Source organism: Artibeus jamaicensis, unplaced genomic scaffold (genome assembly GCF_021234435.1).
Source record: "Artibeus jamaicensis isolate MK-2021 breed Jamaican fruit bat unplaced genomic scaffold, CSHL_Jam_final contig_64, whole genome shotgun sequence".
Lineage (NCBI taxonomy): Eukaryota > Metazoa > Chordata > Mammalia > Chiroptera > Phyllostomidae > Artibeus > Artibeus jamaicensis.
Window position 1 is genome coordinate 13,303,377 of NW_026521911.1, and position 25,359 is coordinate 13,328,735.

General features: G+C 40.1%; 1 protein-coding gene across 1 annotated transcript in view; it reads left to right on the forward strand.

The window, feature by feature from the left end:
• Nucleotides 1-228: 228 nt before the first annotated feature.
• CCDC81 (coiled-coil domain containing 81) overlaps nucleotides 229-25,359 on the forward strand; it is a 36,117-nt gene continuing 10,986 nt past the window's right edge. Inside the window, exons 1-10 of the mRNA XM_037142835.2 lie at nucleotides 229-527; nucleotides 6,255-6,316; nucleotides 7,819-7,975; nucleotides 13,773-14,029; nucleotides 16,186-16,265; nucleotides 17,886-18,004; nucleotides 19,568-19,691; nucleotides 21,857-21,950; nucleotides 22,359-22,505; nucleotides 23,364-23,468. Of these exons, the coding sequence (XP_036998730.2) occupies nucleotides 449-527; nucleotides 6,255-6,316; nucleotides 7,819-7,975; nucleotides 13,773-14,029; nucleotides 16,186-16,265; nucleotides 17,886-18,004; nucleotides 19,568-19,691; nucleotides 21,857-21,950; nucleotides 22,359-22,505; nucleotides 23,364-23,468 (1,224 nt within the window). The 5' untranslated portion in view covers nucleotides 229-448. The remainder of the gene's footprint in view (nucleotides 528-6,254; nucleotides 6,317-7,818; nucleotides 7,976-13,772; nucleotides 14,030-16,185; nucleotides 16,266-17,885; nucleotides 18,005-19,567; nucleotides 19,692-21,856; nucleotides 21,951-22,358; nucleotides 22,506-23,363; nucleotides 23,469-25,359) is intronic.

The following is a 25,359-nucleotide window of genomic DNA, read 5'->3' on the forward strand; positions in this document are numbered from 1 at the left end:
CAGGGAAAACCTGCGGCCCAACTTAGGGGGCGGGACCAAGGCCCTAGCAACGGAGCGACCCCTTTGTTGCGTCCTAGCAACGCGCCACTCCCTCCGGCTGGCCAATTCTCCCCGCGTCTCCTCCCAGCTGGGGCTCACTCTCTCATTGGGCCTCAGTGGTGCGGGTGCGTGGACGCACGCGGCTTCTGGTGCCTTTCAGCTTTCCGGTTTCCTGTGGTGCAAGCCGCTAGGGAGAGCCGGAGCGCGGGGAGGGACAGCGAGGAAAACGTTTAAAAAACAAAATTTTCAATATTTGGTCATTTTTAAGGATTCTCTTATTTAAGGATCATCCAGATCTCCGAGGAGAGGGGACTGGAGCGTGGGAAGAATCACTTTTGAATGAGCTCCTATAAAGAAGGAAGAAAATAGACCCACTGAAGACCCAGCAAGGACCAGTTGAGGACTGGAGATGTTGGACACCATCCTCCCTTCCCTACAGGACCTGGGCAGGAACGTGTTGCCCACACTGCCCTTGCTGAGCCAGGAAGGTAAGCTACTTGAGGTGGGGGCCCTGGGGCTGAACCTTTATCTGCTTGAGGGCGGAAGTGGAAGGCCTTCCTCTATCCCCTTGGGTGGCCATGTCACCTTGTCAACCAGTTGGTAATCGCATCAAGCTCAGGCTGGATGCCCAGAGCCCATTTTATTGACTGCCTTAATGAAGGGCAGGGGCCAGCTGAGGGTCTTGATTAAAAAAGCTAAGGTATACATAGGGCTTAGCTCTAGGACTAGCACAAAGTAAGTGCTCAATAAATGTTAGCTTATCACAACCACCCGCAAATGGCTCCTTCTCAGAGTTCAGGCAAAAACACAGCTACTTTCATTGGCCTTGATATCTTGGGGTGATGTTAAGAAAGTGAAATGATCATAAAAAGAACTGGGTGTCTAGAAGAAGACCTAGCAGCTTTTCACAGAAAACTGACCAGGCTTGGTTAAAAGCATAGTTCTTAGAAGAGTCACCCCAACATGACACCGAAATCGAGCACCGAGACACAAGAGACAGGAGCCCTTGGGAAGAAAGGTGCCCCAGAAATGGAAGCTGCTGCTCCTATCGATCCATCGTAACCTAGAGATGTCGCCGGGTAAAGGCTCCGGGGAGACAAATAGATGAATAGCTGCATCTTCTTTCTCTTTCCTCTGCATCACTCCTATTTTCCCTGTTAAAAGAATTCTAAAAGAAGCATCAGACACAATGGTTTTAAGGGTTTGAAAAAATATTTGCCATATTTATAAGTTTATATATAATATATTTGCTCAAGTAATTTTTAGAATGTCTATGTGCTTCTTGGGCACTTGAGAATTGATGGTGAGCAAAGACCTTGCTTGGAATTTACAATCTACTGGGGAAAGATACGCATTCACCAAGTACAGAAATTAATATAAATTCACACTTAGTAACTAGTCACCAGTATTGGAGATGACTGCAAGGTCAGAGGTGAAAAACATGTTGCCGATTTTATCGACAAGAAGACCACTGATGACTTCAGCAAGAGCTTTGTTGGTTGAATGACAGAAGCAGAAATCAAATTACTGCTTATTAACTTTTTCCAATGACCCACGGTTAAGGAGATGGGGGTGAACTCCCAATGTCCGCAAAACACATAAGCTAACACATGTTTGTGTGAAGTTCTGCTGCTTCGGCGTGTTTTCCCAAAGTTTATGTTACGTAATTCTAGTATGTAGGAGGCCCCATCATCACCTCACAGGTGCTCACTGGGCGAAAGTGCTGAAGACCGCGAAAGAGGTCATCAGACAGGCAGCACACTGACCTCGCCACTGCATTGTGCTCTGGGAACATTTTATCTTTCACATTGCTCAGTAATAATTTGTTCTGTTTGTATATCAGCATTTTAATTTTATAAGATCTTTCATAAAGTTGGGAAACTTATTTTCATTTGTGATGTTAACATCTATTTCACGTATATCTATTCTGTGTGTTCATATTATTATATTATTCGCATATGTTCTTTTCTATAATGATTACGTAAGAGATACAGTATTCTTGCTACTCGGTACTGTGTTTAAAATATAGTTTTGAGGGCACAAACTTTACAAATGAATATAGACATTGTTTCCTTACAATAGTGATTCTTGGTATTTCAGTGTTTGATTAACATAACACCATTTTCCTTAAAATAATAGAGCAGCATATTATTTAATTTGCTTTTTAGAGTAGATTAAAATTATTTTTGTTTTGGGATTTAGGGATAACTTCCATGATCCTTTGGGATGTCAGAAATATCAAAGTTAGAACTCACAGTGTATAAAATTTCCAAATCTATTCCACTCCACTTGAACTGCAGTGCTGAAAACTACCTACAGGGAATGGTTTGCGTGTTTTCCTTTTTCTTCAGTGAGAAATAGCAAATTTCAGCTTAGAATAATAAATTCTGCTTTCATATAACATTGCTTATTAGTTTTGCAGAGTAAAACAATACAGTGGACTTGAATGTGTCATCCACATGAAGAAAGACTATTCTCAAATTTCCAATTAAGCTCCATCAAGTCTTTTGACTAGGGTCTGGTTGCAGACTATATAGTTTCTCCTAACCCTAATCAAATCATCTCCTTTTGGTGTCGATTGTTTTTCTGAAATTTGAACTGCCTATCAGGAGTCCAGGCGAAAGACTTAACAGTTTTGATCTTACTTTGCAAGGTCTCCATTTAAATCTGGGTACTGAGATTTTGGATTATTAATAAGTTAATGAGGTTTTTGGTCATCGTGATTTTAATTCAGTGTACAGTACACTTGGGGCTGGGTGAAAGACCTTAGTTCTTAGCAGCCAGCAGTAGAATTCTTTTGTCTGTGGGGGCGGGGAGTGGGGAAAATTATAGCATGGGAAGAACAGAGGAACTGTGTAAACTGTATATCCATGATTCGGAGTGAAGGGCAGAGTCTTGACATTCAGCTCACTGTACCATGCAGTCCTCGATTTCTTGATGAGTGAATGAGTTTCCATCACCCGAGTGGTTCCCAGATGCCCATGAAAGTTACTTCTCATTGCCTAACTTGTTCCTTCCTTGGCACATTAATAAAAATATTCATAAGCCTGATGTACTGGAATTAAAAGACTACAATTTCCCTGCTTTAGACAATAATTTAAACCACCAGAAAAAAAGTTATACCAATAAATCAAGCAACTCTCAAAGTGGGGAAATAATTGGTCTTTTGTTACCAATTTCATCTATGTCCTACAGTGGTAACCTGATAAATGTCACTGTTCTAGATCTTTAATCTGAGAATGAAATCACACTCTTTTGATTTGCAAAGCATTCCTGACTGAAGAGCATCTCTAATACACATGATTAGGCTTGGAATGGAGATGTCGACACAGACATAATTTTTTATACTCTAAATATTAGTTATACTCAGGGTATACCTTTATATCACACACCAACACTTTACTTATTGGCAACAACTCCTTTTTCTACCACAGTAAACACAGATCAGAACAAGAAAATAAATTAGAAGACCTCCTTCTGATCATTCAAAGCAGAGAGTGCAAAGTCTATGCGCTGATTCAGTGTAAAGCTAAAGCCCCTAGAGATCACTTCCCAAAGATCTGTTTTCAAAAATCATCATTTCAGACATCTTCCTATATCCTCTCAAACAAGCAACAGCCAGCCTTAGTGAGCCCCCAGCTCCTGTACCTCTGGCTAAGTGGCCACAGGCTCGGTACTAGCAGCAGCCATCTGCAAATTGCTTGGTAGCTCATGCTGGGTGGCCTCGCGTAGGTAGTGGCTGACCTTGAATTACAGTCCCTGGGAAACCTCAGAGTTTGCATACCCAGTTGACATTTACAGACCACATCAGAGCACTGCCACCCTGCCCCTACACAGCTGATTCTCCATGGAGGGTGGTGATTGGTGGTCAGGGGTTATAGCCAGGTCTTGCCACTGACTGGCCTGGATAAATCCCTTTCATTGGCTTGCCCACAGCAATCAAGGCTCAACTGCAAGAGAAGGGTGTATTCAGCCCAGCAAAAGGGTGCACCTCGAGGACCCTGCTTGGGTGATGGGGAGGATGTGCCACCGGGTGCTACAGGACACTTACTACATAAGACCATGTTACAAAGACAGGGAGTCATAGCAGCTCTACCTAATACATAGAAACAAACACAGGGAGACTGCCAAAGTGAGCAGACAAAGAAACCTGGCCCCAATGAAAGAATAGGTGAAAACTCCAGAAAAAGAACTAAATAAAATGGAGATGAGCAATCTATCAGATACAGAATTTGAATTCTGTTATAAGGATGAACACTGGTTATAAGGATGCTCAAGGAACTTAGGACTTCAACAGCATAAAAGAGATCCAGTCAGAAATGAAGGATACACTAATTAAAATAAAGAACAATTTACAGGGAATCAGCAGTAGACTGGATGAAGTCAAAGATCAAATCAGTGATAATGGAATGTAAGAAAACAAAAAACAACCAATCAGAACAAGAGAAAAAAGAATCCAAAAAAAAAAAAATGAGCATAGTGTAAGCAGCCTCTGGGACAACTTAAGTGATCCAACATTTGCATCATAGTGGTGCCAGAAGGAGAAGAGAAAGAACAAGAAATTGGAAATCTATTTGAAACAATAATGAAAAAAAAAACCATCTGTAATTTGGTGAAGGAAATAGACATGCAAGTCCCGGAAGCACAGAGAGCCCCAAACAATATGGATGCAAAGAGGCCCATTCCAAGATACATCATAATTAAAATTCCAAAGGTTAAAGATAAAGAGAGATTCTTAGAAGTGGCAAGAGAAAAGCAGTTAATTACCTACAGGGGAGTTCCCATAAGACTACCAGTCGATTTCTCAAAAGAAACTTTAAAGGCTAAAAGGGATTGGCAAGGAATATTCAAAATCATGGAAAGCAGGGACCTATAGCCAAGATTACTCTACCCAGCAAAGCTATTGTTTAGAATCAAAGGGCAGAGAAAGAGCTTCCCAGAGAAGAAAAAACTAAAGCAGTTCATCATCAGCAAACCATTATTATAAGAAATGTTAAAGGGAATTGTCTAAGAAAAAGAAGATCAAAACCAAGAACAATAAAATGGCAATAAACACATACTTATCAATAATTAAATAAAACAAACTAAGAAAATAATTTGAGAGAGTAAATCATGGATATGGGGAGCATTTTGATGGGTGCCAGAGGGGAGGTGGGTTTGGGGAATGGGTGAAGAGGAGAGGGGATTAAGAAGTACAAATAAGTAGTTACAGGATGTACATACAGTACAGTATAGGAAATGGAGTAGCCAAAGAAGTATCCATGAGTATCCATGACCCATGGACATGAACAATGGTGTGGGGATTGCCTGAGGGAGTGGAGAATACTAGGGGGAAAATTGGGATGACTGGAACAGCATAATTGATATAATATAAATTAAAATGTATTATTTTTAGCCATTATAATAGTATATTTGTTGAAATCAAGAACACAGCAGACCAGAAACAGTGAATCAGGACTGGGTAGGGAGCCTGCAGAGCACTGGTAGTAGAGAAAGTGACAGCTGGTCATCTAACACCAACAAGTGAGACTGGAGAGCTGAGTCAAGGACTAATTAAAAATAAAAGCATATAGACAGTTAATGTACAGACAACAGCCTGTCATGACTTAGTGGCCCTTGGCTTTATTCCCGTGTTATAGAATAGTGTAAGAATGATGTTCACATCAATCAGATGGTACAGAGAAGACACTTAATTGTTTGCTGAGTGGGTCATTAAGAAAAGGGTAGATTATGTTTGGTTAACTTTATAGCATAATGGGATATTTGTGACAGAGTTCCCTTTATTCTACAAAACTTTTCTGCAAAAATTAATTGTAATTATTACATATATATATTTAATCCCTACCAGAGTATATGTTTTTATTGATTTGAGAATGAGAGAGAGAGACATTGATGTGAGAGCAAAACCATTGATCTGTTGTCACCTGTGTGTGTCCCAACTGGGAACTGAACTGCAGCCTTTTGGTGTATGGGCTGATGGTCCACCAGCTGAGGTATCCGGCCAGGTCTATAGTTACTATGTTTTTAACCACATTTTTGGGAATTAAAGGAGTAAGCATTAGTTACTTGGAAAATTACTTTTGGAGAATGCCCTTGTTTTCTGTTAATTCTAAATTAATTGGGATTTTGTAGTAGCTACATTTTTATTTATTAGCACTAAGGTACTAACACATGGGTACTGAAGTAAATTATTCTTGGTTTGTTTTGAATTACAGAAGTCTCTACTATTTGGGAGCATGTATCAGAATTTGTGGAAAGACAGCTGTCTGTACACAAGGTAGGATTTATACTTTAAGTTTTTAAAGATTTTATTAATTTATTTTTAGACAGAAACGAAAGGGAGAGAAACATCAATGTGCAGTTGCCTCTTGTGTGTCCACTACTTGGGACCTGGCTCACAACCCAGGCATGTGCCCTGACTGGGAATCGGACTGGCTACCCTTTGGTTTGCAAGCTGGCACTCAATCCACTGAGTCACACCAGTCAAGGCTATACTTTAATTTTAATGTAGGAGTCCAGAGAATATTTTCACCTTGTTCTCATATAAGTTTGCTGGGAGCAGGACAGCAGACTTTAGAGCCACCCAGTTTAACTCTGTGTCTTATGATTTTATGCTGATCACACTTGGGACTTGTGGATATTTGTAAATTCTGCTCTTCTAGTGATACAAAGTATGTCGCTGATCAGCCTGTGTGTGTGGAGAGGAACTAGGTGAATTCCGTTTATTTGCTATCGCATAGTGTTGGTTTACCTCTAGAAGGATATGATAATGCTTTTTGTCTTGTCTCCTCATAGGGAATAGATTTTAATTGATGTATAAGAAGACAGGGACAAACCCAACTTGCCAAAAATGAGAGAAACTTTTCTCAGGGGTGGACTATTTCCTCCTGACAGATCTGGGGAGTTTGGAGGGAGCTGGCAGGTTGGGAAACTGTTACACCCTCCCCATAGGTCTCTATGTGACAGCCCTTAGGCTGAATTCCTCCTTCAAACTAAGTTTGTTTGGTCTGATCATTTGAATTAGTGATGACCACTTAAAATGTGGAGAGTTTATATAAAGTTTTGGGGTTTGTTTTCCTAAAAAATCAGGGTTCACAGTACTAGTTTTTTGTTTCTGTGTGTGACACTGGGCTGCAGCTGGCAATGGGCCCGCCCCCTCCACGGGTCGTACACTCTCTAGCCGCCACCTTCCCTGCCTGACTGCATATCTTCACCCACTCGCTTGCATCCTTTCTTGGTCCCTGAAGGCATCTGAGTTTGTAAACCTGGGTGTGTGACATTTCCAAGGAGACAGAGACCCAGTTTGAGAGGCCAAAGTGTTTCTTTCCACCAGCCAAGATCACTGCAGTGTAGTATATGCCTTGGCCCTGGGTTGTCTGATATTAGGTAAGGGACATAAAGTTTAAAAGAAGGAATGAGAAAGCAGCAATTCTCATGACCCTTTAAACTCTCTCCCTCCAATGGCAAATGATTAAAATTTAAAATGTGCCACAATTCAGGCTTTAGATATAGATTTAGGGCAGTTATAGCATCCATACAAATTTTCTTAGTCCTTACAGCCTTGGAAGGATGTGGAGATGAGGGATCTGATGTCAGACAAGCATCATGGATTGATATGTTTCATTTTACACTAAACTAGTGATGCTGTGGCTATAAAGCATTGTAGGGTTATAGAATGTATAAGGGCTAAGGTTAATTCTCTTCATGTTTTTCTGGATAACAGTAGTAAGGACTGTTTTTTCTTTACCCCTTCAGTAAATTGCTATTTTTTCCTTTCAGGGTGTTCAGATTCCAGGACTTGGAACTTTCACTTTCATGAGACAAAAACTTGAGGTGGGAAACAACAAGTTTCTTCTGTTTCAGAGGCCCATATTTATCATGGCAGAGAAGTTAGTACAGCTCCATGGACTGAAACAAAACAAAATATACACTCCTGGTAAATATATTTAATATTTAAGATTTTCCCAGTGGGTGATTGGCCTGGCAATGAGAATAGGGAGCAAAACTGGGTCCCTGGGGGTTTACTTTTCACTTGGTGCCTTTGGCAGAGGGAGGGGCTGTGGCAGGAACAGAATGCACAGTCTCTGGCAATCCATTGTGAGCCTCCGTAGCTTAAGAGGTAGGCTTGAGGAGACCCGATGTAGCATCAAAGCAAATTTATGTCAAAGCCATATCACAGTTTTGTATAGACTTTATTCCTATTTCAGACCCTAACGAATTAAACATGGTTATAAAGTAGAGAAGGTTAATTAGCATCTCTGGTTGGGAGAATTACAGTCAGTGTCAGTTGTGAAAAAGATTACTAACTGTGTATCTATCATATGTATAATCTAAATAAGTAAAATGTAAAAGTTAGAAGGTTAATGATTTCATAAAGAGTTAATAAACAACTTGTATACTTCTCACACCCCAAAATCTCCCTTCCTTCCTTCCTTCCTCCCTCCCTCCCTCCCTCCCTCCCTCCCTTCCTTCCTTCCTTTCTTCCTCTTTTCTGCTAACACTTACTGAGGACCACCTACGTGTCAGGCCTGGATCCAGGTGCCTGAGATACAGTGGTAAACAGATAGACGTGATGCCTGAAACAGAACACTTACCTTCTAGCCTCAGTGTGTGGGCTCCGTGACACCTGCCCTGGTGCCACAGCTTTAGGGAGCTTTCCTCCCTTATTTCTGGATTTGTTTGTTTTGATCATTCTTATCATCCCCTTCTGCATCAGACTCATTTTTGGATGAAGAGAGATAGTCTACCCGTAATGTCAGCAGGTGAAAACACTGAAACTCAACTTTACGTTAAGTTGCCTGAAAAATTTTAGGGTAACTTTTTACCAGAAAAATTATATATTGAAAAAAATACAGGGACTTCCGGCCAAGATGGAAGCATAGGTGGAAATACTGTACCTCCTTGCACAACCAAATTTAAGGACAACAAAGATTGAGAAACAAAAACACAACCAAAGCAGACAGAAAATTGAACTGTACCAAAGTCTGAATCATTCATCCAGACCAGTAAGGGGCAGAGTTGGCGGCGGGTGGAGAGGGGTCGTGGCAGGAAAAGGTGGTGGTTAGCAGACTGGGGGCAGGGACGAAATAAGCAGACTCAGGAAGGCTCACAAGGCGACTGACTGACCGCAGACACACATTTGCACACAGATAAACCAGGCAGGTTTAAAAACGGTCTGTGAGATAGACCGCACAACCCAGGGCTCCAGCACCAGGAAATAAAAACTAAAAGCACCAATTGGGAAAACTTTCATGGGTTGAGGTGCTGGGAGAGGCTCCCAGCCTCACAGGAGAGTTCATTGGAGAGACCCATAGGGTCCTACAACACGCAAAAGCCCACACACCTGGGAACCAGCACCAGAAGGGCCCAATTTGCTTGTGGGAAGTGGCAGAGGGGACCGAAATTCCAGAAAGAGAGGAACAAGTGCCATTGCTCCCTCTCTGACCCCGCCCCCACATACAGTGTCACAACTCAGCAACTGGGTTGACCCGCCCTGGTGAACACATAAGCCTCCACCCCTCATACATAATAGGCGCAAACAGACCAAAACATTATGGCTCAAGCAGAACAGCTCAAAGCCCCAGAGCCAATACTTCTAAGCAACAAAGAGATAGTCAACCTATCAGATGCACAGTTCAAAACACTGATGATCAGGATGCTTACAGAACTGGTTGGTTTTAGTCACAAATTAAATGAAAAAAATGAAGGCTACACTAAGTGAAATGAAGCAAAAAGCACAGGGAACCAATAGTGATGGAAAGGAAACTGGGACTCAAATCAAGGGAGTGGACCAGAAGGAAGAAAAAAATGACCAAACAGAACAGAATGAAGAAACAAGAATGCAAAAAAATGAGGAGAAGCTTAGGAACCTCCAGGATATCTTTTAAATGTTCCAACATCTGAATTATAGGGGTGCCAGAAGGGGAAGAGGAAGAGCAACAAGTGGAAAACTTATTTGAAGAAATAATGAAGGAGAACTTCCCCAATCTGGCAAAGGAAATAGACTTCCAGGAAATCCAGAAAGCTCAGAGAGTCCCAAAGAAGTTGGACCCAAGAAAAAACACACCAAGGCACATCATAATTACATTAGCCAAGATTAAAATGAAGGAGAGAATCCTAGAAGCAGCAAAAAATAAGAGGGCAGTCACCTACAAAGGACTGCCCATCAGACTGTCAGCTCATTTCTCAAAAGAGACCTAATGGGCAAGAAGGGGTTGGAAAGAAGTATTTCAAGTCATGAAATCCAAAGACCTACATCCAAGATTGCTCTATGCAGCAAAGCTTTCATTTAGAATGGAAGGGCAGATAAAGCACTTCTCAGATAAGGTCAAGTTCAAGGAGTTCATCATCACTAAGCCCTTATTATATGAAATGTTAAAGGGACTTACCTAAGAAAAAGAAGATAAAAAATATGAACAGTGAAAGGACAGCAAACTCACAGTTATAACAACCATACCTAAAACAAAAGTAAACTAAGAGGACAGCTAGATCAGGAGTGGAGCCACAGAAATGGAGATCATATGGAAAATTAGCAACAGGGGAGTGGGAGGAGGAGAGGTGGGGAGAAGGTAGAGAGAATAAGTAGCATAGATGGTAGGTAGAAAATAGACAGGGGGAGGGCAAGAATAGTATGGGAAATGTAGAAGCTAAAGAACTTATGACATGGACATAAACTAAAGGTGGGGAATGAGGGGGGTGTACAGGGTGGAGGGGAATGAAGCGGGGGAATGGGACAACTGTAATGGCATAATCAATAAAATATATTAAAAAAGAAAAAATACAAACTATACCTAGAATTCATTATACATATATTCAGTACAATGAGTTTGATGGACTTTTTAGTTGTGTTTGCCTATAGTTTTATGACAGAAAAAATATCCTAATTCACCAAAAATCTACAAAATGAAATAAAAAGAAGCCTATTTTTTGGCAAAAATATTTGTGCCTTAGAAGTTGAGCTTATTTTTGTCTTGTATCTTGTAATGTAGTCCAAAAAAGTAGTTGAGGTCTATAATAATCTTTTGCACAAGGTGGAGGAAATTTTAGAATTAATTATGTATGACTGAATTGGTTCACAAAAACTGTTGTATTTACAATTTAGCTTTGGGGTTATGATTTTTCATTAATTAACTAGGTTTCTAATCAAACATTACTGACATAGTCTCTGCTTTGTCAGTAACGACTCAGAATCTAGCATGGGAGATAGATACATGAGCAAATGATCCCAAATGGTTAAGTGCTGTAAGAGCAGCTTTGATCAGAATTGGATCAAAGGCTAGGATTGCCTAACCCTGCTTGGGGAGGTTTAAGAGGATGACATGTGAGGAGGTTTTAAAGGATGACAGGATTTTGCTGGTAGAGAAGCTGGGGGAGACAGTTCAGGAACAGTACAGACAATTCCAAAGTCCTTATTCAGGCCAGAGCGAGGGCTGTCAATGATAGTCTGTATGTCCCGGGCATATGATCGTGCAGGCAAGTGGAGGGAGGTAAAACAGAAATCGTTGGTAGGGGCCTTAAGCAGTGTGATAAAGGCTTTGGAATTCATTCTGTAGGCACTGAGGAGCCATTGAAAGTTTTTGGGCCAGGGCTTATCTGTACTGGTTCAGTTTTTAGTTTAGGAAGATAGCTCTTAAAATTACAGGAGTTTGGTATAGTATGGGGCAAGCCTGATGAAGGCAGTGGCACTCAGGGGGAAGAGGAAGGAATCTGCTCACGAGACATTTCAGATTAGAACTGATGGGGTTCGGTTACCAGTCAAAGTATTGGGTAGCAAGGGAAAGGAAGGTATTTAGGATGACTCAGATTTCTTGGAGAATAAGGGGGAAAGGCAGGTATTGGTGGCAAAGATAATAATGAGTTTGCTTTGGGGCAATTTGAGATTTCTATAGGGTTATTTAGGTAGAGATGATTCCAGAGCTCAGGAGGTGGGTGGAGACTAGAGATCAAGATTTGGATAAGTTTACCCATGAGAATTAAAGGAGAAAGGAAAGGAGAAAATCCTGTAAAATAAGCAAACCACTATAAGAAATAGAAGAGGAAGGAAGCCAGCAAAGGAAACCATGGAAAAGAAAAAGGAGACTCAAGAGAGGCACTATGGACACTGGAGAAGAGAGGCCATGGTTAACAGGAGTTGAAGTGAGGGCATGACAGTGAGATTTGCAGCATATCCAGTGGCGAGTTCTTCACCAGAGGACAGTGCCCCCACCCTGAGATAAGTACGCCAGGAGGCAGATTGCAGATAGGCTTTGGGCAAATGGGAGGGGAGAATCTAGAGGCAGATAATATAGCTTTCTCTTTTAAGAAATTTATTTTTAAAAATGAAATGGAAAGGAGATGGTATAGAATCACCATGAGTTGTGCAGGGGCCAGTACAGGGAAACGTGTGTCTTACAGAGTTGCCGATCGTCATTATCCAGCATGTTGGACATCAATGCTTGCTGAATGATTGTTTAGAATGTGATTTTGTCCCTTTATCAGTGGGCCTTGTTTACTGCCTGAGTTTGGATTTATCATGTCGATCTTGCTATTTAACCCCTTTTCTGACTTGTGGACCTTGCATAGCTCTATAACTGTTCTACCTGAGTAGAACTTTGCTTGCTTCAAGCCAGGTATACTCACATTCCTTTGCAATGTCATTTTTGGACTCATTAGAGAGGGAAAGCTTTCTGCAGGTTATCCTCTGATATGACCCAGTTTTGCTTGAAAGGTAACTTCTAGTGAAGATGATTATCTTTTCAAAACACTTAGTGTCTGTAAATATTTATAATCATTTAAAAATCGTATGATAAGTGGAAGAGAGAGACAAATGTTGTGGTAGCATGTCCTAAGATATAAGGGGGCTGAAAAATTCAGAAAACCCTCTGGTGAAGAGAAGCATTTCTTATTGGGTTGGCCAAAAAGTTCATTTTGTTTTTTCTATAAGATGGCTCTGGTAGTGCTTAGTTGTATTTAACTTCATTCAAAACAATTTTGTTAGATTGTATTTTGACAGCTGCCATATCAATATGCATTAAAAAAAAACTTATCAAAATTGGTGATTTTTTTGTGCAGCCATTTCAGTATTAAAGATGGAAGAAATATGCAACATTTTTTGCATATTATGTTTTATTATTTCCAGAAAGGTAAAAATGCAACTGAAATGCAAAAAAAAAAAAAAAAAGATATTTGTGTAGTATATGGGAGAAGGTGCTGTGACTGATTGAATGTGTCAAAAGTGGTTTGTGGAGTTTCATGCTGGAGATTTCTCACTGGACGATATTACATGGTGAGGTAGACCAGTTGAAGTTGATAGCAATGAAATCGAGACATTAATTAAGAACAATCAACATTCAACCATATGGGAGATAGCCAACATACTCAAAATATCCAAATCAGTAAAGTTACTGGTGAAAATGAAAATGTGTCTTTTATTTTATGGAAAAAATATAATGGACTTTTTGGCCAACGTATCCAAGAGAAACATACTGAGTATACGCAAACATACTCAAATGTACTGAGTGTAGTTTAGAAAACGAATTGTTCTTATTTTGAGCAAAAAACATTACATTTTTAGGAAAACTGTACTGATTAATATCTATCAATAATCAGTTGTCAGTTACATTGAGTACAACAAAAGGCTTCATATTGACAATTCTATTTTTGAGTATTGAGAATCACATAAGGATTTGTAAGTGGATGTGATTTGTTGTAATTCCCACTTCTGTCCCCCACCCCACTGTCTTTTTCTCCTCTAGGTGATATTCCAATTGTTCCACTTAATTTTGCCATGATATCCCTGGAGGGCTCATTTAACAGGGATACAGTGGAAGGATGTGTGAAGGAGACGTTGCTTTTTCTATCACGATCCATTTCCATCAAAAAAAATGTGGAGTTTATATTCAAAGGAATCGGGGTCCTCGTGATCAGAGACGGCAGGGTGAAGATGAGATTTTTGAAGGACTTCCTTCTTAAAATGGATAGAAGTGGGGCTTTGGCAAAAGCCCTAGCAAATGTAAATTGCTGTTTTCCTTCCTAACCTCTCTCCCCAATATAGCTCTGAATCATTCGTAAGTGTGTCTTTATTAAGGAAAATTCAGGTTGACATTTTAAATGGCAGTTACCCCAAGTGCAAAGAAGTGCTTATATATAGATGATAATAACTCTTTGATGAAAGGTTTAGAAGGGAAAATGAACTTTAAACTAAGTTTTGAGTCAATACCAACTGAAAAATATAAATTGTAATAGGCATTGTTATAATTGTGAACATTTCATAGTACTTTATAGCTTAAAAAGTTATTCCACATATATTATTTCATTTGAGTCTCAAAACTCAAATGAAAATAAAACTAGCATTTATCACCATCCTGATTTTACAAATAAGAAAAATGGGAGCTCAGACAAGTCTCTTGGGAAACCTGAAGATAGCATGCTGATAAGTAGTGAAACTGAAATTCAAGCCCAGAGTTTTTAATCACTCTTTTTTTCTGGTTGTATTATTTTGTTTTAATGAAAGTCTATAATAAAATTGGATTCAAGTCATGGGGATGGATCTTTAGCTTTTAATTTCCCATGCTGTAGAAAAAATTTTATAATTGACCCATCATTGTTAACCATTTAGTAGCTGGTGTGGTCTTCATGTTAAGTTGTAAATAGAGTCTAAAGAGTCAATGACATAGTCAACAGGACTAATTGAATAATGTGCTTTCTGCACACTATTGGTGTGAATGAATTGGATTATCACAAATATTAGGTAATCCTGTGTCCCCCTAGAGCAAAAGCCCAACTTTTAAATGCAAAAAATCTATAAAAGGAAAGGCTATAGATATGGTTTAAAATCTCCCTCTCATGGAGCATATTGAGGAGTTGGAGTTGTGCATAATGGGACTGTAGAGTTTCCCCTACAATTTGGCTTCATTCAGAGTTGTTAAGAGGGATGCCAAGCCTGTGTGTGGGAAGTGGACACACACAGCTATAACCCTCTCTTTTCCATAAAAATGCAAGGCAAGACCTGCAATATCAGAGGCAAGGCCAAAGCCCTGGCCCTTCTCTAACCTTCTACAGAACTTTGAGCTTTGAGATGTGTTTAAGAGAGGATGATGTTTTAATTGGCCTGCTGCACTCTTGAGACAGCATTTTAAAGGGGCATTTCCTAAAAGAACTGGTTCTGAGAGACATTCTCTGAAAGTGGCATTGGAGGCAAAAGCAGATGGGGAGCTGGCTGCCTACATCACTCTCATGGCCTGGCATGTTGAGGGATGTGAGGAGTCTCATTGGAAAGACACTACTTGAACTGCCTGAATGTATTTAATCATGGGACTTGAGGTTAACCCAACACTTGGTAACATCTCTAAAACACGCTTTGGGAGACTGCTGTGAAGTGGTGGGAGTGATGGTCTTTCCCCTCCAATCCTGTCCTGTTGTTTCACCCAAATACTGACCTGCAGAGTACGTCTCTGGGAAGCTGACTGCTTATTTCAGTGATGCTGCTTTTGTGCAAAACAGTTTTAAAACCTTGTTCTAGGAATTCCCTTCAAAGCCTTTTGGGAGTTATATCATTAGTCTAAAAAGACTAATTTTACATATTATTCAATTTTAGTATAATGTAATAGTGTGATTATTTTACAGTGTAATGATAATTAAAATAACTGCTATTTTTTTAGTGCTTTTACTATGTGCTGGCCACTTCCATAAAGTATCTCATAAAAATCCTGTAAATTAGATCCTATTATTATCCCCAGGTGGCTGGGTCTAACCTAGCTGCTCTCAGTGTGGGGATTTGAATATGAGTCCACCTGGACCCAAGCCCTTCTTTTCAAACCCAAAGCCCAGTTTTGGAGTTCTTTGGGTCAAGAGTGGATTTATCATTGTGCTCATTTTCCTGATAGTTTCAATAAGTTGGCTATCCTCTTAAAGATGTATCAAACTCTGAAGGCAACTTTCAAAGAGGAAATGGTTTGAGGAAAAGCAGCAATTGTTATGTGACTGTCCAGGGTGACTATTTTGATAACAGATCATGCCTCATTGGATTTTAAGCTCTAAACTTTAAGCACTAAATAAAAATAATAAAGATGATCCTAGTGGCCTTGCTCTGAGATACCCTGTAGCTTTGATTTGTCTGTGTCCTGGACCACAACTCAGGTGTCATCCTTTTCTGTCTCTGTCCCTCAGAGGCCTGGCACAATGGACTCCGTGTTATCTAGCACAGAGAACTTCAAGGAGCAGACTAACAATGTGCTTGCATTTCCAAGGTCAGTGTTTTGATCCACAGTCTCCTCCAGGTGCCGGCAATCCCTGCTGCTCTGTTCACTTCATTGGGCATTGTTTCCCAGCCTTTTGTAGTTCATGCTCTTTTTAGTAAATAGACTTACCTCAAGGGTGCAGTGGGGGTGAGTGTTACTGGTGGCTGCTGCTGGCTGATTACAGTAATGATAATGAATAATCATACTAGTTATCATCGATGAAGCCCTTCATCTATGCGGTTAGGAACTATTAAGCACTTTCTAAATATTATTGTATTTAATCTTCACTATATCCCTTTCAGATATGTATTATAATTTGATCCATTTGATAAAGGGTGAAAGTTAATTATAATTTTAATTTTTTTAACAAGTGTAGCAACGTGGTAAAATATTGAGAACGCTGGACTAAAACCCAAGTCAGGAGACTTGGGTTTTATTTCCATTTCGGCCAACACCCACTCATTGTGTGTTCTTAATCATGTTCTTAATTTCTGTGCCATTAACTGTTGTGCATTTCAGGTGGAGGAAGTTTAGAGAATAACAGCCAGCTTCTCAGAATATAATTTTCTCATTTTGTTTTGAGTCTGTGACATCTTATGTTTGCTGGGTTGGAGCAGCTTCCTCCTGGCAGGAGCAACACATACGGCAACAAAATCCATGTGAAGGCCTGAATGAGCCTTAGAGACTAGTTAGTCCAGTCCCCTCATCCTGCAGATGAAATGGCCACACAGCTAATGAATGGCCAAGCTGGAAAGCAAGCCCTGGCTCCTAACTGCCCCAGTGTTTTCTCTCCGTTGCACCATGTCCACCTCCTCATTAAAAATAAATCAATGGATCCAAAATAATTTTATGATTATATTTTTGAAGGCAAATTTGGTTGTCCCCTTGCATGTGTTTTGGATTATATTCCGGAAGGGAAATAATTACAGTGAGTCAAGGAAAATTAGAAATCCTAGAAGTGGACACAAGGACTGAAATACTCAAAACAGTTGGAGGTGTTTTATTGATTTGAAGCTTGGCTCCTGAATTTACTGGAAGCTCCCCCGCCCCCAAACATTAGCCCAACACTCCATACTGGAGACCAAAGAAAATCTACAACTACACACAGAGACTAAACAGACCCCTTCCCTCCTTGGGCCTCTGCAAGCCCCTCAGTTTTGCCTGGAGAAAGGAAGGAGAAGTGGGGAGAAGGAGGAAGGATGGATGTAATGGTTATTTCTGGGTACACGCTGCCTATCAGGCTATGAATCCTAGCCTTCAATCTATCCAACAACCACCTTTAACTGTACCATGCCTATGGGCATCTGGTTACAGTACTGGGAAGGGCAGGCAGATTCAAACTGAAATTAAAATAAAAAACTTAAATTCAGGCCTTCAAAGCAATTTATATAGAAACTGCTTTTGCGCCCTCAGTGTGGAGGAGGAAGGTTTTGGTCAGCTCCCAGACTTAGCCTCAAAGGGAATGAGTGAGTTGGTGATGTGTATTCAGCAAACCAAAACACTCACCTCCTTGAGAGAAGTGGGGTTATTTCAGCCCACTCAGCAAGCTAGCAGAGTTACTTGTCAGAACTGAGAGTTCACAGTCACCTATTCAGGCCCAGATGGACAAGTATCTTGGTTCATTCCTAGGATTGAGTTGAAAGAGATGGAGAACAAACTACCTATGAAGACCCTTGTAGAAGAAGGTGGAAAGAATAAACCAAGGAAGTGCAAGTTAAAAGACGGGACAGACAAAGAAGGTGTCAGAGGTACGCCAGTGGTGTAATCTGTCATTCTTCACCTCTCAATGAGCCTAGTAGCCATATTGCTTAAACTCTTATGCTCAAAGTAAATAAAGTTAGATTCATGAATAATCATATATTCTTCTCTCAAACATCTCCTACTCCTAGAGTCTGTATCTTCCCTTAACCACTTTATGACTCTCAGGCTCCTAGACTGTGATCTCTTTGCTGCCTCCGCATGCTCAACAGCTCAAAACTCACATGCTTCCCGGGTCCAGGCAGGTAACATAAATGTGTAAAATGAGTTGGACATAACATGATAGGGAGAGATGTTAGCTAAATAATCATTTTTATGAAAAATGACGAGTGGTAATTTTACATCTTTGATATCTGGTTTAATAGAAGGTGGTGGACTCTCATACCTGTGTTTTCATTGCATCCATTGTGATAGTTGTGTTGTTTGAAGCATGTGAAAAAAACGAGAACTTCCAAGACATTTCAAAAGGGTCCTGGCAACTGGTTGCCAGGCTACCGGTTGAAGACTTCTTTGCTCAGATTGTTGATTTGTGGAAATGTGAGCCAAGTGGTATCAATTTTTCTGATTTTTTAAGAGAGACAGAGATCCTAAAATCTATTGACTTTAAAGGTTGACAACTAATTGACCTTGAGCCAAAAAGGCTAATTGGACCAAATAAAACTCATCAATGGATGAGCACTGGCTTGCAGACGGTGGTTTTGTAACCCAGCCTATGGTGTGACATGCTTTCATTTCCTTAGCCTCATCTGTCAAGGTTCCCTATAGACTCCTTCTTTGAGCAAAATTGTCTATTCATGTTCTTCTAACGTGCTTTCCCCTTCCCTGACCTCATGCTTTTGTTCACTTTTTCCCTTTTCCTGGAGTGCCCTTCCTTTCCTTACAATCTGTCGCAGCCGGGCTCACCTCTTTTCCTCCTTTCACCCCCCCTTTCCTCCCTGAGCACTTATCTCATCACTGGATTCTGAAGTGGCTCCTGTCTTCCCTGAATATGTCAGACCCTTAAACACTATGCTGCTTGTTTGGAATTTAAACATTATGCATTATTGCCCTGAGTTGCTATTTATGCAATGCATATAAAGTACTTAGCACCGTTGGCATGTAGTGAGACCTCCACAAATGGGAGTTCTCATGCCCTTTGTTTATATCTTATTTTTTGTCTCCAACTATATCTACTGAAAGATCTTTAAGGGTGAAGACTTGCCTCTTGGTATTTCCTAAAGTGCCCAGTCTGTGCTTTGCATGTAATTACGATAGGGCAAAACCACATACAGGTTGGGGCAAAAGTAGGTTTACAGTTGTTCTTATGGAAAGTAATACAATGATTAATGATAATGAAAAAATAAACTCTGTGTTTTGTTATTCACAACTATAAGCCTACTTTTGCCCCATTCTGCATTTTTAAACCACACTAGGGTAAAGAACATAAGTTAAAGATAAGAAAGTATATCTTAGGTGAAAATTTTCCCTGGTAAAATTGTGAGTCAAAAAATCTGTGTTAAGTACAAAATACCGATTTAAAGTTGAAAGGAAACTCACTTATAATCATCCTACAGAGTACTTATCACCCAAGAAACTTCCAGATAGAAAAGTTGCCACCCCTGGCAAAGTGAGAAGCATCAACTTGCCGAACAAGTTTGAGCAAAGTGGGGGACAGGCGAAGAGTATGAACCCTGACAGGTAATGCGTTGGTGTTTTTTCTGTTACACTTTACTAAATACATTTTTGAATCACTTCTCGAGTCAGAGAATTTAAGTAAATGTTTATTCATTCCTTTATCCAGTATTCTTGAGTACATTCTATGTACTAGATGATGGGAATGATAGACGCAATCAGAGTTTATAATCCAGTGGGAAAGACAGACAATACCTAAAACAAACACCAGTGTTATGACACAGGTGGAAACAAGATGGCACAGAGGAGGGAATACCTAACTTGCCTTGTGGATTTGGAAAATTTTCCCTCGTTATTTTTTAAGGGCTTGGATATTATGATGTCCAAGTTCATATTTAGATAAAATTAGACAGCAGTTTTGCCATACATGGCTGGACTCACTAAATGCTCTTTGAGTAAATGAATATATTATAACTTATGATAGCTGCGTATTTTTCTTATGATCTCAAACAATTTCTATATCCTCCTTCTCCCTCTGAGTAGGATACTTTTTAAGACTTCAAATTAGTCAACTGTGCTCAAGTATTTATTGAGTGCTTTATGTACCTTGTACTGTGCTGTCAACTTTCAATTTATTAATATGTCACAATGTATCAGCTATCATGTGTGCAATTTATGTACTCTCTGAACTACTAAGTCTTGTGCAGACCCTCAGCATCCTTGTTTTAGATCTCACTGTTATGAAATATAATTGAGAATTAAATGCCTAGTACTTTGTGATTTAGTTCAATCCAACAAACACTGAGCACCACTGTGTGCTAGGCGGTTGGTAGACATGGACTAAACAGAGCTATAGGACATATAAAAGACATAAATGTACTCTAATGAAATTTATCGTCTTGTGGGGACTGATGCTAAAGAAAGAATGTATATGATGGAGACAACGAAAGAGGCTCAAGGAGGGGAAAGTAATCATTGGGGATTGTTAGTGAAGGTTTTCTATGGGAACTCACCAAAAATGATTTTTGTGCTGATTACTAAAGTGATGCATGTTTATCACAACATGTTCGAAAACAGTGAGAAAAGAGAGCGGTATAAAAAATGACCCATGATCTCACTGAATAGAGGAATCTTTGTTAATATTACTGTATATATTCTCCATTTTAATGCATATACAATATATGCATAGATTTCTATTTATAAAATAAACACCTGTTTTGAATAAGACTGAGATCACCTGAACCTTTGTTACACTTAACAATAAGAGGTTAAGCTCCTCATGGTTTTAACTGTTCCAGAACATCATCTCATTGGTTAAACCTTTTGTTTAACCAATCTCCTATTGGGTATTTAGATGAGTTTTAGTTTTTTAAAACGATGTTGTGATAAATATAATTACACATAATTCCGTGCACATACCTGAATATTGTATAGGATAAAAACTTTAAAGTGAAATTTCAGAGATAAGGGACAAGACCATTTTTTATGCCTTTGCTGAACATTACCAATTTTCCTCAATAAAATTGTACCAAATTAGAAGCAATAAAATGAGGGATGGCTGCCTCCCCTACAGCTTTGCTAATACTGGACATTTTACCCTCAGTTGCTCCCCATTCTCACCCGGGGCAAAAGCCAAAGGCATTTTTATGGCTTGCGGGATCCTGCCTGATCTCTGGTCCCCACCCCCCACCCCCCAGTTGCACTGAACACAGTCATGCCCCCACTTCAAGTACTTTGCCCTCATTCACTCAGCCTAGGATGCCATTCCTCCAGCACTGCGTGGCGCTTATCACCATCAAAAATACTGTGTAGTTCACTTATTTTTCTTGTTAATTGGCTGTCTGTCCATCCCCATCAGAAAGTTAATTCCACGAGGTGTGTGTGTGTTTTGTTCTTCCCTGCATCTCCCATGCTGAGCACAATGTACATAGTAAGCACTCAATAAATTGTTGTAGAGCAAATAAGTCTTATTCCCATTTTCCAGAATTTGTGGGTCTTTGCAAGACTACCCAGCTTGTGTAATATCAGTCAGCCTGTAAGCAAAAAATCTTGTCAAACCCACGCTTATCTGACACAAAGCATAGATTCTTAATCTCTACACCTATGGATGCTTTGAAGAAAACCACTGACGTATTTATTTTTTCTTTTATATTTACACTTGTTCTAAAATTATCATTGCTCTAGATGTCACACTGTATTAAATGTTAATTAATGTTGCATTGTTTTTATAGCTTATCTCCTTCAAGGTGTCTGAAAAATGGCAATGAAATGAAACCTCAAATCCCTCCAGCCACTGCTTGCCAGGATCATAAAAGGGCAGGGCAGGTAAAGTGTCTTCAAACAAACAAAACTTCTTCAGAGTCTTCCTCTGACCACCGTTTCTCAGGGAGAGTGCTGAGAATCTCTGTAATATAAGGCTACGGCTCCAGTATTCAGGACCTGAAACTGGACTGCGATAAATCTGTCTACTAGTCAAAATCGACTGGTTAACAGAAATGGCGGTGGGAAATATCTTTCTAATTTTAGTTGTTATAGATACTTCTGATCAAATGAAAATTCAGTCAATGCTGGTGCATACTTGAGGGACTCTCACTGCAAATCTCATCTTGCTAGTTATCATTAATGCATCCTTTTATAACATCTGCTTTTTTGATATGTCCAACCTTTGGAGAACTTGTGAAGGCAGAAAAGCAAAAGGTAAAACTTAATCTGTCCTACAATTTGGTATTGTAGGAGATGTGTTATGTGTGTTTGCAACGGGCACAACGGAATTCCCCGTTGTACTACAGTGAGGAGAGGAGGAAGAGAGATGTGGAGGATGAGCGGCTCATACAGCAGTATCAAATGTTGAAAGATCAAGAGACTTTCTTCAAACACCAGGTAATTCAACACCTTGATTAAAGAGTACTTAACAATGGACAGTAGAATATAATTATAAAACGCCATTTAAAATGTTCTCTCAGCCCTGAATAGTGTGGCTCAGTGGGTTGGGCATTGTCCCACAAACCAAGAGGTTGCTTGTTCAGTTCCCAGTCAGGGCACATGCCTGGGTTGCAGGCCAGGTCCCCAGTTGGGGGTGTGAGGTTGATGTTTCTCTTGTACATCAATGTTTCTCTCATAAATCAATGTTTCTCTCCCTCTCTTTCTCCCTCCTTTCTCCTCTCTGTAAAAATAAATAAAATCTTTTCTAAAAAGTTCTATCCTATGCCTGTATGGTAACATATTTAATCATTTATGTGCTACAGGACTAAAACTTAGATTTACTAATAATAAACAATACTGAGATGAATATTCAAGCCAAATAAGGATTCAGTTTTAAAGGTGTAGAATTCCTGAATTTATATGGCTTTATTTTTTTTTATTTTTGGTAGAATATAGTCCTAGTTCAAGGCTTTTTTCCCCCAAATTCATGGCCTATGCTAAGAAGCAAAGACAGAAAGGCGCCTTTGCATTTGCACTATCAATACTTGGTCTGTGGTTTCTAGTCATTGATGCTATTGCTGTTTCCTGCATTTGTGGTGTCAGGTAACCACTCAGGAAATCTCCCATCATCCTCGTGGTCCCTGTAGGGTGTTGCCTGAAGCCCAAGGACTAAAAATAAAAAGCCTTCCCCAACCCACTTTTGTAAATCTGTGAAGACATCAGTTTCTACCTTAGTTGGATTATTTTAATGTATGAGCATTAAATTTTTTAAAGGCTGTATTCTAATGTGTTATAATTTTTTTTTCTGCCCTGAAGCTGAGAAGTCTGGCTAGTAGAGAACAGAATCAAAAAAATGCTGCCTATAATCTGGGAGTTGCTGAAGCTATGAGAATCCACAAGAACGAGAAACCTGAATTTTATGTAAGGGTCTTTGCAGAATTTCTGTTGTGAATACTTGCCCCGCCTGTGAATTTTGGGTCCACTCTCTGTTGTCATCAAAAGAATGTCCAACTTATAGAAAAGTTTTGTAAAAGTTTATTAGGGCCAAAATTGTGAGGACATGCCTAGGGGCAAGATCAGAAAAGGCTGAGAAAATGCTTTGGGAGGAGGGCAATTTCACAGTTTATTTTATATATTAGAATCAAAGGAGAGAACATAAGGAAGATTACATGAAAGCCATTGGTGGTAGAAACTAATTGGCTTGGTTTCTACCACCCAAGGTGGTAGAAAGCATAGTGGGGAAATCTCTAGGACTAGTTAAAAAGCAAAATGGAGAAACGTGTGCTTCTTTTACATTGGTCCAAGATAATGGTTAACACTGACGGTACATACAGATGTTAGGCGGGGAGCAAGACAACAGTGCAGGGTTCAGTGGTCTTATGCTCTGGTACCGGTGCTTGTACTTTCAAGGGGTAAGAAAAGAAAATTACTGTGAAAATTTGAAGGTATGTTACTATAGACACATAAGAAAAACGGACAGAGCTCACTTAAGGTAGAGGTTGACCTTTGCCAGGGAAGCAATTGGTCTGGATCTCGACTACCCAGTTAGGAGTTTGGGATCAGACCATCCTGTGTGGTCACTTTTGGTCACTGAGTTTGTAAGGCCATCACGTGGCTCCTCTGAGCTTGTCAGGTTCAGTACATGGCCCCTTTTTCTTTCACACCACATTGCAGGTTGTGCTGGTTTTTAACGGGCAGAGGTAAAAAGGGGGTTGTGCGAGGTTGACGCTCCCTTCTTCCTTCTGGGGCAGGAGTGGTCCAGTGTCAGCCTCTGCACCACTCACATTCATGATACAGTTCCTACTAGTCACTATGGTGATCGCTATTGATAGAAATTCTCAACTGGGAGCTGGGGTGGGTGGCAGAGGACAGTGAACTGAAGTCCTGCCCCAGGAACAGGTGATCTAAATAAATAACCAGTGTAACCTGGGGGATTGGGTGAGTCTAGGGTCCCACCACAGACCCTCAGAATGGAAATGCACATTTGAATAAGATACTTAGGTGATCTATGGGGGCATTCAAGTTTGAGAAACGCAACTTCACATGGAGGTGGGCCACCGCTTTGCCACTGATGTAATGTTTTCGATCATTATGGGCCCACCTTTACATCTGCCCAAATTTCTCCTTTCACCCACTATCTAAGGTGGTAGTCTGACGTTCTGGACATCAATCTAACAAAATATATTTTCTTTAGTCATCATCTAACATTTATTACTGAATTTCTGTGTGCTTGCCACTGTACTCAGGGCTAGAAATAAAAAGATAAATAAGACAATGTTTCTGAACAAGGCTAGAGAAGATGAATGGGGTACAGACTTAATGAGACAGGAGCGTGGTATACTAAGCACTATGACAAGCCTTTGAATATAGCACTACGTGAGCAGAGAGGAGAGTTACTAAACCCAGAACAGAGATCCGGAAAGACCTTCATATATGGGAGTTAAGAAAAGACTTGAATGGAAGAGGAACTTACCAGGCAGGGGCTGCAGGGAAAGAGAGGGACAGAGAGCACTGTGCTTTTGAGATTGAGGCATGATCTCTCTTTCCTCTTAGATACACGTTCCAGATTATATTTATTACTGCTCCCTTAGTATTTCCTTGTTGATACATCTTTAGACATCTTAAATTGAAAATGACCAAAACAGAACTTTGGATTCCCTTTCCCAGCCTGTTCTCTCAGCTTTCCCATTTTAGTAAGTGGCATCACCAGGCAGAGAGCTGCACGCCCCTGATTCCAGATTCCTCTTCCTCTTCCCCCACATCCAAACTTCTGCGAGCCTGGTTGCTTTTACTCACAGTGTATCTAATATCT